At 39.8% G+C, this 18,423-nt stretch overlaps 1 protein-coding gene across 8 annotated transcripts in view; it reads right to left on the bottom strand.

Moving 5' to 3' along the window:
- SGMS1 (sphingomyelin synthase 1) overlaps positions 1-18,423 on the bottom strand; it is a 346,369-nt gene that overhangs the window by 22,242 nt on the left and 305,704 nt on the right. For all 8 annotated transcript variants that reach the window (XM_064269610.1, XM_064269611.1, XM_023546954.2 and 5 more), the window contains 2 exons: positions 16,007-16,859; positions 212-329 (listed from right to left, as the gene is read on the bottom strand). In XM_064269610.1, coding sequence (XP_064125680.1) covers positions 212-329; positions 16,007-16,647 — 759 coding nt within the window. In that variant the 5' untranslated portion in view covers positions 16,648-16,859. The remainder of the gene's footprint in view (positions 1-211; positions 330-16,006; positions 16,860-18,423) is intronic.

Below are 18,423 nucleotides of genomic sequence, written 5' to 3'. Positions count from 1 at the left end.
CATATTTCCTCAGCTGGGAGGGATTGGTAGGGCTTGGAACTTCTGAGAAGGGTACAGCTGCCTAGCCATGCTACTTAGTAATACTCCCATTATGTGCGTCGAGGGACTTGACTATGTTCTGTAGAAATTTTCACCTTGGGTTTTAATCAAAGGACCCCTGGGCAAGACGAGAAACAAACAAAAAGGGAAATTACAGTGAGGAATGGTTTACCTTTGGAGAACAGTTGAAATGCATACCGGGTACTGGGAGTGTGGTTACATACATTGTAATACACCGATACAGGTACAGCGTGCCAACTATGCAGAAAAATCTTCTGCTAATAATAGACCTAGAAAAGGGGAAAAACAGGGCAGAATCTCAGTCAAGACATTCCGCAGGCTTATTTACTTTAAGTTTTCAATGACCCAACAAAACAAATCAAAAACTACTAGAGAACTTGAAACCAGAATGTTATTGCTATGCTAGCTGCAGATTAACATGAGGGTTTTGAGACTGTTTGGGTTTTTTTTTTTTTTTTTAATTAATTGGCCAAAAGAGTTTAAAACACTCTATACTCCCATTAATATAGGGTTGCTATGAGTCGGAATCAACTCGACAGCACTGGTTTTTTTTTGTTTGTTTTTACTCCCATTAATTAGGTTTCTTGAGGCCTTAAACCTGGGCTGACATTCAACTGATATGCAAGCAGGGCCTGTTCTGATTGGTCAGGGTCCACTCAATACCTGTAGTTAAACATGTTCTAACGTCATCCTAACATCTTCCCTGTCATGACAGAAAAGACACTCAGATCTTTCTTTTGTTTTCTTTTTCTCTACATGTTAAAAAAAAAAAGGAAGACCTAAGTGTCTTTTCCGTCATAACGGGGAAGATGTTAGAATGACATTAGAGTAAGAATTCAAAACTTCTGCCATTTAATATTTTTACTCACACATCTAGGAAAAAAAAAACAAAACTGATTCTGTTAGCTATCTCTTGAGGCAGCATGGTATGAAGAAAATAGCCTGTCTGAGAGACAGCATTTATATCCCACCCCCATTCAGTCTCCCCTGCTTACTAACATTGTGGCCTCGGTTTAAGCTATTGACTTTTCTGAGCCTTAGTCTCTTAGTCTGTAAAATGGGCATAATAACACAAGAAATAACATATGAAAAACCCCTGCCATATAGTAGTAACAAATAGTAGCCATCAAATGCATAGGTTACGTGGATGAATAACAAAACCAGTAAGAATTCGAAGTAGAAATCTTTTCAAGTTTATTAGTGATTCCAATGAAATAGATACATGCATATGAACATGTATATTGAGTTTGATAACTTCTCCTAATATCAAATTCCACCTAAGTTTGTACAACATAACCTAATTAAGGCAAAGCTATATCTCTGGACAAGAGCTTTTCCTCTCTACCGTTCTACCACAGCCCGGAATCCCAGGCCTGTGGGGCCCCTCTTCCTCAGTCTTAAGGAGTTCAAGTTTTCCTTGGCCTGGGACAATCCAGGTTAAATAAACAAGGAAAATTTAGAAACAGTTGATGGGTTTTCCTCTTAGAATATTTAACACTTAATCACTCTATAACTGTATGGTGTAGCTTTATTTTTATGCAGAGCAGGCATTTTTATTGATGGTGTGGCAGCCAGAGGACCATGTGTCTCATTTGTCTTTTTTGTTTTAACAAGAATATAATGATATGCCACTCATGTAATTAAAAAGTAATTTTAAAATACAGCCCATGAAACTATATTAGCATTTCATTCACAAATGCAGAGTCCATATAGGTTACTTAGGTTGCACAGGTGTTTTATCTCCTTACCTATAGTTCAGATACTAGGTCAGAATTGCTTACTATAGTAGCTGTCTTTACTTATTTTCTCTCAGTGAAGTTGTGTATGCCACCTCCAAAGACAAGAATTTATTTGGCATAAAGCTGTCTCAGAAAGGTTTAAGTATAATGAAAAGCACGATGTAATTAAACAATATAAAGGACAGTAGTAAAGAATAATACTAACCTATTTTTTTTTTTTTGTATAGTGTCTTTACTAAGAAAACTCCAAAGAAACACTGAAGTCATTTTTACATTGTAAGGTATAATGGTCACCTTTCTTAAGAAGAAAATATCTTTCCTATCCATTCTGCTCAAACATACTTACTCGCAATTTCACTTTATACAAGAAAAGCCTCGGACAGAAAACTGTCAAATTTAGATCTGTTAAGCTCGTTGGGAGAAGAAAAAACAAGTGACTGCTTCGATTGCTCCATTTTAGTAAAAATTACTATCTTAAAATCGCTCTGTCTGATTGTTTCACGGTACCCAGAGGAGTTTGTGTACACACATACGGTAACAATTTCCGCGTCTCAAACTTGAGTCACGTGTGAGTAGCAATGAAAGGATTTCAGAGTTATCTGAGAACAAAGTGTATGAAAAATGATAAAGGATGAGAAAAAACAAACTCTTCTACAAAAAAATGCCTTAAAAGTCACAAATATCGAAGATTCTGTTGCACTATTTAATGTGAAGTGAGAAAGTCAAATGACTTTATCAATATGGATTTGTCAAGGTGACACGTCGGAAGTGGCTGTTTAAGACTTTTCTGATCTTAGGCATTTACTCTTTTTTAAATTAAGCTTAGAATATCTCCAGTGTATAATGCTAAACAAGAATATCCTACTGCAAACTTAAAAAAAAGAAAAAAAAGGGTACAGAAGCGTTTCACAGAATTGTGTGGACTTCTAGGTATTTACATCCTTAATCAAATAATTTCACATAAAAATACTTATTTACTTAAAGATTTAAAAGTTCAAGATGTATAAAAAATTAAAGGCTTAAAGTGGCTAAAAGTGTAATGAAGCCAGAAAAAAAGCAACAGAAGAAATGTTAATGAGACAGCATTAATTGCTAGCCATTAAGTGAACGCCAAGAACAAGACACACATTACAATTCACAGAACAGTAACGGTGTTTTGTGGGACACACCTCTCCTTTCATGTGTGAAAGAAGCCTATTCCCATCTGCTCACACTTTTCAATGACTATCATCTCACAGAAACTTGTCTTTGGTCATGGTTATCTACTCTTCTTTCAAGATTTTAAGTAACAGACTTATAAACACTTTTTCTAAGAAAAAGAAAAATGTGCTTGTAAAATCTGATTATAAAGAAATATGAATGGCATTCATGGCTTCCCTAAATGTGACCCCAAGCCACCGCTGCTTTCTCATTTGTAGACACAAATTCTACTGCCCTGGGCAAAGGAGTCAGACACTGTTTCTTAAACACAACCCCACTTTCTTGTCTGTGCCTGCAAATCTCTTTCCATCCAAGGCATGGCCTCCCCATTATCGTGTCTGCTATAATTCTCTTCATCCATCTCAAGTACTACCTCCTTGTGAAGCCTGCCAGATGCCCCCACCGGACAGAACCACTTCATTCTCCTAATCTTTTCAGAACTTTATCTCTATTTTACGGTATTTTTAACAGTGAGGTTGACATCATGATTACCAATGGTGGGTCGCATTCCCGCAATTAGAAGGTGCTCTTAAGTAGAGCTAGGAAACCCTGGTGGCGTAGCGGTTAAGTGCTATGGCTGCTAACCAAAGGGTCAGCAGTTCGAATCCGCCAGGTGTTCCTTGGAAACTCTATGGGGCAGTTCTACTCTGTCCTATAGGGTTGCTATGCATCACAATCGACTCGATGGCACTGGGTTTGGTTTGGTTTTAGTTTTAAGTAGAGTTGTGCCTTATTCAGCTTTTGATCCCAGTAGGTTTCTATGGTACCTGGGATACTGGCTGAAGTCCCAGTTCTGTGCTTTAGAACTTCACTTCTTACCCCTGTAGAGTCCTTTCCTATTTATTTCCATAAAATGCTTGTTCTTTAATCCGTTTCATATATCTGCAGAATTAACCTGCCCTGATGCTCACCAATTCTTCAGTCTGTATCCTTTCTATGCTCATCTTAATTTCAAATCCTTGCTAATGTTGATCTATTCATCCAGTTAGGGCTGCAAGTCCTACTGGGGACTGTTGGTTCTGCCATGGTTCTGCCTTCCCTCCCCTCCTCCTCATTGCCCTGTATGGGCTTCCCACCCATCACAGCCTCAGCATTCTCAACTGCACCAGACGGCAGAACATGAAAACTGAGGGTTTAATTCAGTACTATTGGAGAGAAAATCTAAGGAAAGGTTAGAAAAACAAAGATTAGGAAAAGAAAAAATGCAGAAGAACAAAAAATAAAAATAAATGCTATCCTGGGACATTCATAACTCACCATTTATCAGGTTCCAGGGGTACCCACATTGGGCGGATGGCAGAGACACACCTGTGCACCCAGTCCAGAAATGTGTCTGTACATACACAGTGCCTTTTTAAAATCTAACTCACAAGAGATTTTACATCTTTGATATTATTTTAACCACATTCCTGTTTAGCATGTGTTATTATCCTATTTTACAAGAAGAAACTAAGGTTTACTAGCCTGGGGCCACAGAGTCGTTCAATGAGAGCCACAAGACTCAGGTCTCTAGACTTTCAATCAGCTGCTCTTTTCACTAATAATATTGGCAATTAAAAAAAAAAAAAAGGGTAGTGGTTGATTTTCCCCCCTAAACTCTTTAAAAACTGCAATATAATGTAATTACATTAAAGAAATGATCCATGCTGGTTTAGGCAATTTGCAAAGAACAACTCATATTATAAACGTTGTCCCCTCTTTCCCTGCGTTTTATTAAAATACTCAGTGGCGCAAATGATTAAGTGTTTAGATACTAACTGAAAGGTTAACGGCTGAAATCCACCCAAGGTGCCTTGAAGGAAAGGTCTGGCGATCTACTTCTGAAAGGCCACAGCCACGAGAACCCTGTGGAGTGCAGTCCTACTCTGACGAACATGAGGTCGCCAGGAGTAGAAATCGACTTGAGGGCAAACGACTGGTTTGGTTTTTTGCTTTTATATACAGACTGTATCATAAGGTAAGGAAAAAAATGTTACCCTGTAAAATATGAAAGATAACTTGAATATGATCTACTTATGAGGATTATGAAGGATTAAAATCAAGTTGCAATGAGTCAGAATCGACTTTGATGGTGATGGGTTTGGTTTTTGTTTTATTCTCCAGTAACATCTACATACAACTGTATACAACAAGCTACGTTTCTTTTTTGTCATTTTCTTTTAGACTATCAACAAAAATAATACACATGTATGTATACATGCATGTGTGTGTACATATATACTCAGATCTTTCCTTATTCCTTCCTTTCATCAAAACTTACTGACCTTGAAGCACAGTCTCAGGGGTTTTTCAGTCACAGCTAGTGGAACTGAGCAATTAATGTTTGTTCTTGAGTTAATGGATTACCCTTAAAAGGGTAATTTTATTTTAACAGGGGCTTTCTAAAAACATAACAACATACATCACCAGCAGTGGCTAACATTTATTCAGTCCTAGGCATAGTGTCTAGCATCGTGCAATACTCAATAAATGTTAGCTTCTGCTATTATTTATTTATTTATTCACATATTACATTTTTGGTAAGCATTATTCTAGGCACTGAGAGTACAAGAGTGAACACAATGAACAAAAAGTCTGCCTCATGGTGCTTATGTTCTGGCAGTGGAGGTAGACAATAAACAAGATAAGTAAAATGTACAGCATGTTAGATAAGTGCCAAAGGGTAAAATTAAGCCAGAGTGTCACTAGGGGAAGGGAGGTTGCAATTCAGGGATATGCTGGTCAGAGAAGGCCTTCCTGTGTATGAGGGCGTGAGCCAATGAGGGAGATAGATATTGAGGGGGAAGATTCCAAACTGAGCCTAGTGTGGGTGAGTGTCTGTTACCCAGTGGGGGCTCAGGGAGCTGGAGCAGTGTGGGTGAGGAGATGAGGTCCTGAAGGGAACTGTGCCTGGTCTGGTAGCACCTCCTAGATCATTGGGACGACTCTGGCATTATCACAGTATGAGGTAGGAGAAGAATGACATGTGTTGAGTTAGGGCTGCTCTGCCTGCTGAGTGGAGAAATGACTCAAGGGAAGCAAGCATGGAAACTGGGAGACCAGCAGGGGGCTCCTGCAGTAACCGAGGTATGAGATAAAAGTCGTCAGGCCTGTGGCTGCAATAGAAGTGGCAGGAAGTGGTTGGCTTTACAGACAAATCAGATGTGAGGTGGAAGAGTATATCAACAGCAAAACCAAAGTGTTTGGCCTGAGCACAGGGAAGGACAGAGCTGCTAAGTACTGAGACTGGGGGGGCAGGGGGAGGAGGAGGGGAGGGAAGTAGGATAATTCTGGAAATCAGGAGAATGCCAAGTCCTCTGTCAAGGGCCTTATACTTATTATCTCATTTAATCCTCACAACAGCCTTGAAATAGACACTATTATTACTCCCATCTTGTAGATGTGGAAAAATGCTACAGCTGCTAAGTAACTTGACCAAAGTCAATCAGTTAGGAAGTGGTTATAGGGTCTAAACCAAGGATGATCTTCCAATATGAGACTGATACCATAACTTAATGCTTAATAACCAACTGTCATGATACCAATAGGTTGGTGGGAGACAGATTCAATGATTTCCAAGTCACATCAGGACTAATTAGATACATCCATAATGGCTTGTCAAGAGAGGAGCGAAAAATAAGTAATCCCTGGGCATGATATAAAATACACGGCAAATGATGACACCATTAAAAAACACAAATACAAAGATTACATGGAAAAATATCAAAACGGATATGAACTCAAATGCTAGGGTTATTTATCTCTAGTGAGGTAAGTAACTTTTTAAAAATTTCTCCCTTCTAATGGGAGCCCTGGTGACGCAGTGGTTAAGAGCTTGCTGCTAACCAAAGGGTTGGCAGTTCAAATCCACCAATCGCTCCTTGGAAGTCCTATGGGGCAATTCTATCCTGTCCTATAGGATTGCTATGAGTCAGAATTGACTTGATGGCAACAGATGTCTTCTAACCTGCCAGTAAGCAAGATTTACTACTTAGAAAATTTTCTTTTATGTTAAACATAAATAAAATTAATCCATGAAAACTGTAATTTCTTATCTATTTTTTTGGGGGGGGGTTGTTTTCTCCCTTTTATCCTAACTCTCAGTTTAAAAGCCTCTTTTGATGTTTATTTTCCAAACTGCTGAGACTACTGAATTTAGGGAACTATACAGAATGAATCTAGTTTTCCTACAACCTCTAGGGCTTAGGCCAGTGTTTAGGTCATGACACTTAAAATGGTAAAAATTAGAAAAGGTGAAAGCAGATCAGACCACTAGCTAAAGTGAGAACGTGAAGCAAGGTACAGTCCGGGGCTGGATCCATCGTCTAATCCTTAGAGTGACTGTTCTTCCCCGCTCCAAGTACTGCCCCCAGTAAAAGACAAGAGAAGAGAGGAGGAAAAATAAACAGAAAACAAAAAACACCCAAACCTGTTGCCCTTTGGAAACCCTGGTGGCATAGTGGTTAAGTGCTACGGCTGCTAACCAAGAGGTTCGCAGTTTGAATCCACCAGGCATTCCTTGGAAACTCTACGGGGCAGTTCTTCTCTGTCCTATAGGGTTGCTATGAGTCGGAACTGACTCAATGGCAGTGGGTCTGATTTTGGTCTGGACTGCCTTTTAGTCAATCTCGACTCATAGTGACCTGATATGACAGAGTAGAGCTGCCCCATATAGTTTCCAAGGAGCACCTGGTGGATTCGAACTGCTGACCTTTTGGGTAGTAGCTGTAGCACTTAACCACTAAGCCACCAGGATTTCTGGAGGCAAAGTAGAGGCCTGCAAAAGGCTTGGAGGTCCAGATTATATGAGGTCCCATATATGGATTATATGAAGAAAGACAACAGAATCTCAGCCCAGGCTCTGCAGCCCAGGCAAATGGTGGCTCAGAATCAAAAGGAGGAGAGAAAAGCCTTGCTAGAAACAGAAAGGAAAAAGAATAAGGTTGGGCACTCCAGGTTGGTGGTTGTCACGGAGTGAATTATGTTCCCCCAAAAATGTGTGTATCAATTTGGCTGGGCCATGATTCCCAGTATTGTGTGGTTGTCCTGCATTTTGTGATTTTCCTATGTAAATCACAATCGCTGCCTGTGGTTAAAGAGGATTAGGGTAGGATGTAACACCCTTGCTCAGGTCACATCCCTGATTCAATGTAAAGGAAGTTTCCCTAAGGTGTGGCCTGCACCACCTTTTATCTTACAAGAGATGAAAGGAAAGGGAAGCAAGCAGAGAGTTGGGGACCTCGTACCACCAAGAAAGCAGTGGTGGGAGCAAAGTGTGGAGAAGTTCCTAGTCCAGGCGAAGATGGATGAGAAGGACCTTCCTCCAGAGCCGACAGAGAGAGAAAGCTTTCCCCTGGAGCTGACGCCCTGAATTTGGACTTCTATCCCACTCAAAAAAAGAAAAAACACCAAACCCAGTGCCATCGAGTCGATTCCAACTCATAGCAACCCTACAGGACAGAGTAGAACTGCCCCATAGAGTTTCCAAGGTGCGCCTGGTGGATTTGAACTGCTGACCCCCTCTGGTTAGCAGCCATAGCACTTAACTACTACGCCACCAGGGTTTCCTCTAGCCTACCAGACTGTGAGAAAATAAATTTCTCTTTGTTAAAGTCATCCACTTGTGGCATTTCTGTTATAGCAGCACTAGATGACCAAGACAGTGGTTTTCGTGGAGAAGCATGAGTGAAGTTGGTGGGAAAAGAGATTTTTCAGATTGGGTATCCCTATCGCTAGTGAGTAGGGCCCATGCCACACCTAAGAGGTTATGGGATAGCAATCGGTTAGGACAGGGCTAAGTGCAGTTTCTAAAAACTATAGCAGATATCACAGCTATCAGAGTCAGCAGGTCCACCCTTGAACAAACACACGTCTCCCGCATTGTCTGTAACATATAAACATTATCAAACACTGAACTACTCGGCTTTTGTTCTGTCCTGTGCATGTGGAATCTATGCCACAATGTCTGCTAAGAAAATACATTTCCAAACGATAGGTGCCTGTTATACCAGGAAATTTTTAGACTGAATTTATAATGAAGAGCTTCAATCCCCAAAATCTACTGTTGAGGGACCCTGGGCAAGTCAATAGCTTCTCTGAGTCTCAGCTATCTTCACTGAGAGAGGAGAAAAACACCAATTATTTTAAGGGTTGATTCAGAGAATCAAACGACACAATGCATGTAGAGAATTCTTGTTACTCAAATATCAACTGGTTTGGAATCTGCCACCTGCCAATGGTGAAAATTATTTTTGACAAGCAGATGAAAAGGAACAGGCTAAAACAGACTTCAAGCAAGCACATAACAGATGCAGCTTACATGTGTAGAGGGTAGAAGGAGGAGGGGAAGAGACAATTCCTGCACTCTTACCTTGCTTTACTACTAGAGAGGAATAGGACCACTTATCAGCCAATTAAATAATGGGATTGTTGCCCATAAAAGCTGTAGTAACATGAGAGAATATTTATCCTCATGAGTTTTATATTTGGGTAGAGTTTGGAAAACATGCTTTCAAAAACTGAGATGTTACTGTGAGAACAAACAAAAATTCCCCAGAATGTAATCTCTACACGTTTGTTTTGCTCAGTGTTGCAGCCCTAGCACAGTCTTTAGTAATTTTTGGTAAATAACTAAACGCAAGTACGTTCCGATGTTCTATTAGACACTAGCATGATGGTTCAGAGCAGAAGGTCAATTTATAATACAGTGGAACAGCCTTAAGAAAAGACTCTTCTAGAATTTAGAGATTAAATTCCACTCAACAGGAACCTAGAGAGATCTGCTTCATATCAAATGCTTTGTATCAAGTGCTTTTAAGAACTTTACTTAATCACAACTATCAAAGACATAAAACAAAGGAAAAAATGTTGACAAGGTCTGTGGTCATAAACTACCTTGGGGATTAGAAGAGGAAATGATAGATTTAAGTATTTTGATCTAATCAACTTAATGTGAAAAGAAACACTGATGGAATTAAAATAGGGTAAAATGAAAGATAAATGTTAGTGAAGTCTCATCTATTAAAACACAGACTAGAAACAACCAAATTAGCATTTGACTGCAGCTGCTGCCAATCAGCATAAAGATTGTGTCCTGGAGAATCAGATTCCATTCACAGAAGAGACATAAATGCAGTAATAAATAACGCTATAACATTTCTCACAGGCTAAAATATAAGACGTTTCCAAAGTGATCTCTGAACATACATAATGCTGCCAAGCATCTCAAAGTCCTAGACTCTGACTATAGTCCTAGAAAAGCCACGCTGGAAAATTCTGTTCCTTCCTGTGGGATCGACAAAGCCCCTAGAAACAGTTCTGAATAGACGTGTCTTGGCAGATCTTAAGCAGAATCTGCCAACGCCATTTCTCTTCCCCAGTTTTCTCTTTAGTCAAGGGATCAGTTTACAAAGAACCCACTCAGTAGCCATTTCCATTTCACAGGTCTCTTTCTAACTCTAGGCAACTGGTTGTGCTAGAATGTTCTATCCTACCCTTAAAGTGCCTCTACCACTCATCTGTCTCTGTTCCTAGCATTCAAAGGCTCCTTTTCTTCACATCTTTTCATCAACAATGAACCAACAGACCCTGAATTACTTAATTCATCCTAAAACAACCCCTCATTCCCCAGCCCCAACTGACTTGTAATACTTCTTTTAGGTGAAAGTGTGATACAAAAGCAGCCATGGTAGAAAACACATGTGGGAACCGTGACTAGATTTTGTTCTGAAATAAAATATATCCAAGTCAACTGCAAGGCCCCAAATCAGTAAATTCTATCTCCCCACTAAATTCCATATAAAAAAACCAGGGGTTCACAGAGAGACCTCAAGATCTTGAATGCGAAAGATACTGCAATAGCAGCCAGCCCTGTGACTATAAAAGATAAGCAGGTCTAATGGAAGCCAGAGCTTTCCACCACACCAGTACAAAATGGGCTCACTGAACAAATATTAACTGAGTCTAAGCTGTGATCATCTCCCACCTGGACTACTGCAAAGGTGTCCCTACCAGTCCCTTGCTTCCCTATTCTCCATAATGTGGCCAGGTAGATTCTTTTAAAATACAAGTCTATTCGTGTCCTTGTCCTATAATGCCTTGCCACCACAACTGGAATAAAGTCCAAAATCTTTATCGTTGGCCCACAATGTCTGACCTGATTCATCATCTACACTTTGCCCACTAACCTGCAGCTCACTTCAGCCACATGGGCGCCTAGCTGTTCCAGAAGTATGCCTCAAGGACTCTGCATTTGCTCTGCTCCTGTCTGGACCACTCTTCCCCTTAACACCTGCACGGCATTCTCCCTCACGTGATTCTGGTCTTTGCTCCAATGTCACCTCATTAGAGGCCTTTTCCAGTCACCCTATCTCAAATACCACCTCCTCCCCACTATCTCCAACATCATCTATCCCTTTACACTGCTTATTTTTTTCCATTTCCCTCATCACTACCTGATTTTACATGTTTATTTGAATCCTGCCTGCCTTCCCTGGTCAGAGAGCATCAGGGTCCCGTGCTCCCTGCAGCATACCCAGGGTTTACCACAGAGCCTGGCACATAGGAGGTTACTCAGTAAATATAAGTTGAATGAATGAATGAATTTTAAATAAACACTTTCTATGTGTTAGACACTGAATCACACTGGGATGTAAAGATGAATAATGAGTAAGATCTAGCCTTTCCCCTTGAAGAATCTAAAACCTGGCACTGAAGAAGACGGTATAAAACTACAGTCATGCATTGCTTAATGTCCACAATACGCTCTGTGAAATAGGATGCTACGTGATTTGAACCCTATGTGAACTTCATATTATTTGTGAATGAGTTCCATTCCTAAATCTGTCTTTAAGTTGAATTTATACGTAAGTCAGAACAGTTAGGAACCGTTAGTATCTAATGTCAGTTAGTCAAATGATTTTCTTACTATTGAATATATATAGTGTACCTTTCTGTACATAAAAACCATTAAAGAAATACTTCCATATACACCAAAACATCTTTAACATAATATAGTAACAATAATAATATTATGATGTACATCACAACGTAGCGCCCATTTATTATTACGAACCACTGTACCTTGATTTTTAATATAATAGGCTTTACAGGGGTTGGTCTGTAACTGTGGGTTGTACCCAGGGGCTCTACTATAACCTTATGGTACCATGGAAGTATATGTGGTCAGCCGTTGCCTGAACGGGATGTTAAGCGAAGCATGACTGTAACAGAATGAAATGTGATGAGCTCGCTGTGTTTAGGGAACCTATGGAGTGGAGAGGCTAGAGATGAGGAAGGACACACTGGAGTCGGATTATGAAGGACCTTGAGCTTCATGATAAGGAGCTGGGCCTCCACTGGAGCTTCCACTATGCTGTGCTAAAAAGTAGGAATGGAAAAGAAGATGGATCTGAAATTAGAACTGATAGAAAAGAATTGACAGAACTTAGTGACAATCTGGGGGGGGGGGGGAAACGGAGGAGTTCGCCTACAACTTAGAAAATGCCACTGGCCAGATAGGAGGAAGAATAAGATGGAAGAAAAAGAAAATAAATCTGGTTTTATACAAGTTGAAGCTGAGGTCCTATGATCACCATACTAAGTCATAATGATTTCTGAGGTGACTAGAAAACCCTTGGACATTCTGTAATCCTGCTCCTCAGCTGCCTTCTTTGTCAGAGTTTACAATGTCTTAACTGAGCTAAGCCACATGTATCACACATAGATGCCACCGTGTTAGCCATGATTTAGCCATGCAAGAAAATTTTTTAAGCCTTCAGGCTTTATCAAATCTGTAAGTTTAACATATTCTTTATCATGCTTTCTTAAAACATGGGATACCTGTTTTGCAGTGAAGTCTGACACAAATGCAGAGATTTCCCAGGAATTTTTCCTAGTCAGTAGCTTGAAAGTCCAATTCTAAATGGGGAGACAACATTATTTACAATTTTAAAAATCAAAAAGTTCTCAAGGACAGGCATTACTGTTGCTTTCCACTTCTCAATGTCATGGTCATCCCATGTGGATACATGTATATATGTGTACATATATACATACTGACATGAGGGGATGATGTCAAGAATGAAAGACAAAAAAAAAAAATTTTTTTTTAAGTGTGAAAAGACGTAACATGCTTAACAATTAAGAACTGCATAGAACATAAGGATAGACCCAAATGCCACAATGTCACAAACTCAGCATCAAGGTTTTCTAGCATCTCAAACATCTGGCTGAAGGGTTTGCTGTTGGAGGGTTTTGGCCCAATTCCTTTGATCTCATTTCTCAATTAATGAATCATCCTTTATGCTTCAGCCTCTGATTAGTCTCTAAAAAGCAGAAGATGTAGGGACAAGAATAGGCTGATTTTTTTCCCCCCAAAGACTCTAGGACTATTGAGATCAAAGTAATATGCCCCCCTTTGGGAATTATTGTCCAAAAAGGCTTAATTCAGAGGAGTTGTGTTAAGACATGCTCCCGAGTGGCAAATATCCTGAAGAAGGTTGGGGAGAGAACTCAGAGGAGCCAAGCACAAAAAGAATGACAAGCTAACTCTCCATCAAAGAGAATATCCCATAACCAGAGGTATCCATTTTTTCAAAGATGCTGGATAAATAAAACTGCTATACCACAAAAGCCAGCTAACTAGAAACAAGGGGTCTCTCTGATACTATAAAACATTTCAATCTTCTTTATGAGAAGCAGAGAAAGGTAATTCATAAATACCCACTGCTTGACAATGTGTCATTCTATGTTCCTTTCCATCTCTTACATGTTTGGTCTGCCACATACACTGAAGAGGGGTAACAAGGAGGGAGGTGTGAAATCGGGAATGTGCCCCAGCAGAAGGATGGGCAGGGAGAATGCTTAGGATTATCATGGCAAGAGTTGGCTTCCATTTCCCATGTCCCTATCTCACTCAGGTGGAACCAGGAGAGGACTTTAAAGAATCTTTAGTTGGATATATTCTGGACAAAAGCACTGAAGCTAATAAAATTCAAACATAAATGGCCCATTCAATAATGGCAGGCTCAAAACATTGTTTCACAGGCCAACAGAAACCATACAGATTCAGAGGGCCTTATTTTATCCACAAGAAAAACGAGGTTCCTGAGATCCAGGATCCACCCAAATCACCCACCATGTCAGGACATGGCCAGAGCCAGAACTCAGGTTGGCTGCAACCTAGCACGGGGTTAATTTTTATCTAAGGCGCGAATCAGCTGGTTTATAGCTCTTCAACAATTTAAGCACATAAATGATTTTAACTACCAATAAAACAAGAAATTAGAAAGCATAAAGGGAAACAGATTTGAGGATAATTCCTTACTAGGAAAAACATAAAAAGTTACATTTTACGGAAATTAGTCCAATGATTAGGATACTTCCTTAGAACAGGAATAAAATTACTTATAAATAAAGTCACAGTTCTCTGAGAGTTTGAACTCGTATATGGTATGGCTTACTTAAAACTACATTCTAGGGCAATAAATTATTTGCTTGCATGTAAGAATTTTGATGAAAAACCAGGAAACAAACTCACATAAACAAAACAACCAAACATCAGAAAAATCCCAGGAAGCACAATTTCAGTTGACCTTGCTTGTATAAACGAAAACCACTGGCATCTTTTTTCAGTGGGCTTTTAGGAATAAAAGATTATATAGGGCCATTAAAAACTGAAAAGCAGGCCTGAAGTGTGGCACCCAAAAGAATGTTTAATAAATCCTGAGCATTTTGTATCTCTAAAGCCTATTCCTACGTAGGTAGCCTATTAAAATGAAAGCAAACAAAAACAATCTTCCACCAAAACATATGCAGCCCAAACTATCCTTTCTATTTCAAATTTGCCCTAAACTCTAGGGCTGCTAAATTAGCTCCAAAATAAACACCAGCCACTTAAACAACTTCCTTTTCACAAATTACGATACTCTTTCCCTGGTAAAAACTCAGAAACTGCTTTAATTTTCATTTGCAGATTTATAGCATCAAAAAAACAAACTCCTAATAAAACATAAAAAAATACCAGGTAAAAACTCATCATTTCTGTCCGAGAATGTTCAGCATAAACTCTCAGCCTGTATTTTGTTTTCTTGATTTAAGACTTTTAAAAAAAATTATTAATTTTTTTTATTAATATTCAGCCACACAGTCGGTCATGTAACACAGTCTACCAGACAGAAATTTAATTCCTTGACAAGCTAATTTCCAACCCTAATGTATGGAAGTTATAAAGATGTTCTGCTAACGGGAAAATTAAACACCCAATGGCCAGGACCATGTAGGTAGGTAGTTTGCTACAGGCAACCCAGGCAAACAGCCAGTCTGCGAAAGCGGCGTAGAATGTAGAGCTGGGTACATCAAGCCACTCTGAGTCCGCATGAAACTAGCAGGACGTGCCTATTTAAAACCTTGAGAAACTTGAATGGAACAGTCACATAAATAATGCTTTAAATGCCACATATTCTAGTTGAAAATACACGCAGGTTAATCTGCATTCCAGCTATCTGAAGAAAATCATACCCTAAGGGCATCATTTTTCCAAGAACCCAACCCACTCTGGAACAGCTGTTCTGAATTCTATGTATGAAACATCTTTAAACAGCTTTTGCTAAAGTTCCGATGTCTGACTGTGTGGGAAGAAGCTATACAGCCCTTCACAGTGCTTTCGGACAACTGTTAACTCTTTATTTGATGAGTTAATAGTACTGAGACTGGAAGGTTCAACAGCCTGTACTCTTTGAAGGTGTCTGAGAGTTCCCTTTCCTGTTAAGTGAAAATAGAAGAACATTAACTCTGATGATCATGTCTCTCGCTCTGTATGAATCCTGTACCAAGAGGCAACAAACAGTGTTCTCTCAAAGCTACCAGAGCTTTAGTTAGTTCAGCAGGTTACGTGGTTTAAGAAAAAAGAAAGAAAGAAATATATGGTTTGATTCCTACTGCTTGACAAATTTCATTTCCAAATAAAAATTAGACATCTGCAGCTCAAATCCCTAGTAGCTGAATCTGAGAGTTTTTGCTTGACTTACTTGTATTTTAAGAGCAGCCACTGAATTAACCAGAGTCCTACAAGGATCATGCCATTAATTTCACAAATAGAAAAGGCCCACTGCACCCGGTTAAAATGGTCAAAAAACGTGTCCGGTAGTGGAGGCTGCACCTCCTTAGGAGGCACTCGTTCATGGACGACCGAGATCATCACTGTGGTGAGAACAAAACAGGAAAGTGCATAAAGAAAGGCCAGAAAAGTCTTGCCCCACTCCATGGGGTACTGGGAGCGCTCTGGTTCTGGCATGGGGATCTTGATCATCTCCTTCCTGTACCCATTTGGCATCCCGTTGGGTTTGACTTTGATGTTGAAGCTGCTGTCAGGGGTGGGGACGTCTGTGCCAATGCTGAGGTGACCGTTGGCGTGGCCATTCTTGTGTGCTTCCAAGTGGTGCTCCATTTTCAGGGTCTCTATCATGTCCAAGAGCCGCTGCCCGCTGTCGGAGGAGACTCGGCACAGGGGGGTTTTTTTGAAATCCTCTCGGGTCAGGTTGATCAAGTCCCGGCCTGTGAAATGTTCCAGGGGCTCACAGTATTCTGGCATAGCATTCTCCAACAGCCAGTCGGCCACCTTCTTGGGTGACCAATAAACCACTTCCTTCATTGTACTGGCAGACAGCATGTGGTCCCCAGCTTGCTCACGGAGGTCAGCAGTCACTGTTCCTACAGGGCAGAACACTGTCCCTCCTGGGCTTGTTCATCCTGTCAGGCCTGGTGAGCAGAGACTTGTTTGGCAAGATGGTCAGGGTAGTTTTGAAACACTTCATGTAGCTGTCCAGGGTTCCTGAGTGCCCGAGCATTAATTCACCTCATCGTTGAGTAAGATTCTTCCTTCTGTGGAGGCAAGACAAAATGTCAGGATAAGGGAATTTCTAAATCAAATCCTCTTAAAATGCAGATCTTTTCATGAGTGAGGAAAACGGCAAATCTGCCTACTCTACCATTCTATCTGATGGAAAAATGTTAAAAATGTACACAACACACAGCAACTTAAACAGTATCATAGAAATACTGAGATTCAACATCACCTGGTCCCACATTTTTTACAAAGATCAGTGACGTCCTTTTTTCAAATGTGCTTGGGACTACAAATATATGAAAGAGTTAGAAAAGCAGCTGCTTGCGTTGAAGAACAGGTAGGGTGAAGGGCAAGGGCCTGCTCTGGTAGCCTTTCTAGTCCCAGCCTCTAGGGCATGCCATGGAAGCCCGCAGTTTGAAAATCAGTGATCCAATTCAACTCTCATTTTTATAAACCAAGAAACTCAGGTCCAGAAAGGTCAAGGAACTTGTTTGTGGTTAAGTGCAGCTTACATAGAAGGGCTATTGCGAAGCCCTTGAATCCTAGTTCAGTGTGTTTATTTACTAAAATACTTAACCAGCTATGTGGCAATAACCAAAATGAACATCTGTAGGTGAGAGTCAAAAATGAGAATTCAAAATTTTATCAATTTATGTATGTATAAATACATGCATATATAATGTATACACATATGTATATTATAATTATAGCCATGATGAATGAATATAACAATACATAGCATTACTGGAATGAAATACATCAAATATTAACTGAAGTTATAGCTGATGTGACTGAGGGTATTCCCTACTTTTCTCCTACCTACTTTTCTTTTAAGGAGCCCTGGTGCTGCAATGGTTAAGCGCTCGGCTGCTAACCGAAAGGTCTGCGGTTCAAACCCACCAGCTGCTCTGCAGGAGAAAGATGTGGTAGTCTGTGTCTGTAAAGACTACAGCCTTGGAAACCTTACGGGACAGTTCTACTCTAACTTACAGGGTTGTTAGGAGCCAGAATCGACTGGATGGCAAGGGGTCTTCAGGTTTATTTTTCTTTCATATGGATGTACTACTTTTATAATCATTTAAAATAAAAAACAAAAGTTAAAAATAAATGACTTAACTCTGTAACAAGGCATCATGGTTAATCAAAGCATGGCCTTTGGCTTAAGACAGGCCAGCTTGATTTGAGCATCTTCCATACATAACTCATATGAGCTTTAGCTTATTCATCTGTTAAAACAGGGATAATCAAGTATCTACTTTACAGCACTGTTATCACAATTTTACTAAGAAACTAAATGGAAAGCTGATGAAACATAATCTAACTAAAAAAAAAGTGATTTTCAAAAAGGATCTGTTGGTTCCCACATCCTTTTTTTCTTTTTTTTTTTTCAAATTTCCTATCATATTCAATAGCCACTATCCATTATATCTCACTATGAGAAAACCCTGTCTACTAGTAGGCTAATCTTTTCTCAAATAATGAAGGTTGTAAATAACTTGCCCAGATTTGGAGGTTTTAAGAGCTGGAAATTACTGATGACAGTGTTACCCTAAGTGTGTTTTGTAGAACAATAATCCAATAAAATGTTCCATGTCTTTT

This window comes from Loxodonta africana, chromosome 16 (genome assembly GCF_030014295.1).
Source record: "Loxodonta africana isolate mLoxAfr1 chromosome 16, mLoxAfr1.hap2, whole genome shotgun sequence".
In the NCBI taxonomy this organism is placed as follows: Eukaryota; Metazoa; Chordata; class Mammalia; order Proboscidea; family Elephantidae; genus Loxodonta; species Loxodonta africana.
This window is presented reverse-complemented; position numbering and strand designations above follow the sequence as displayed.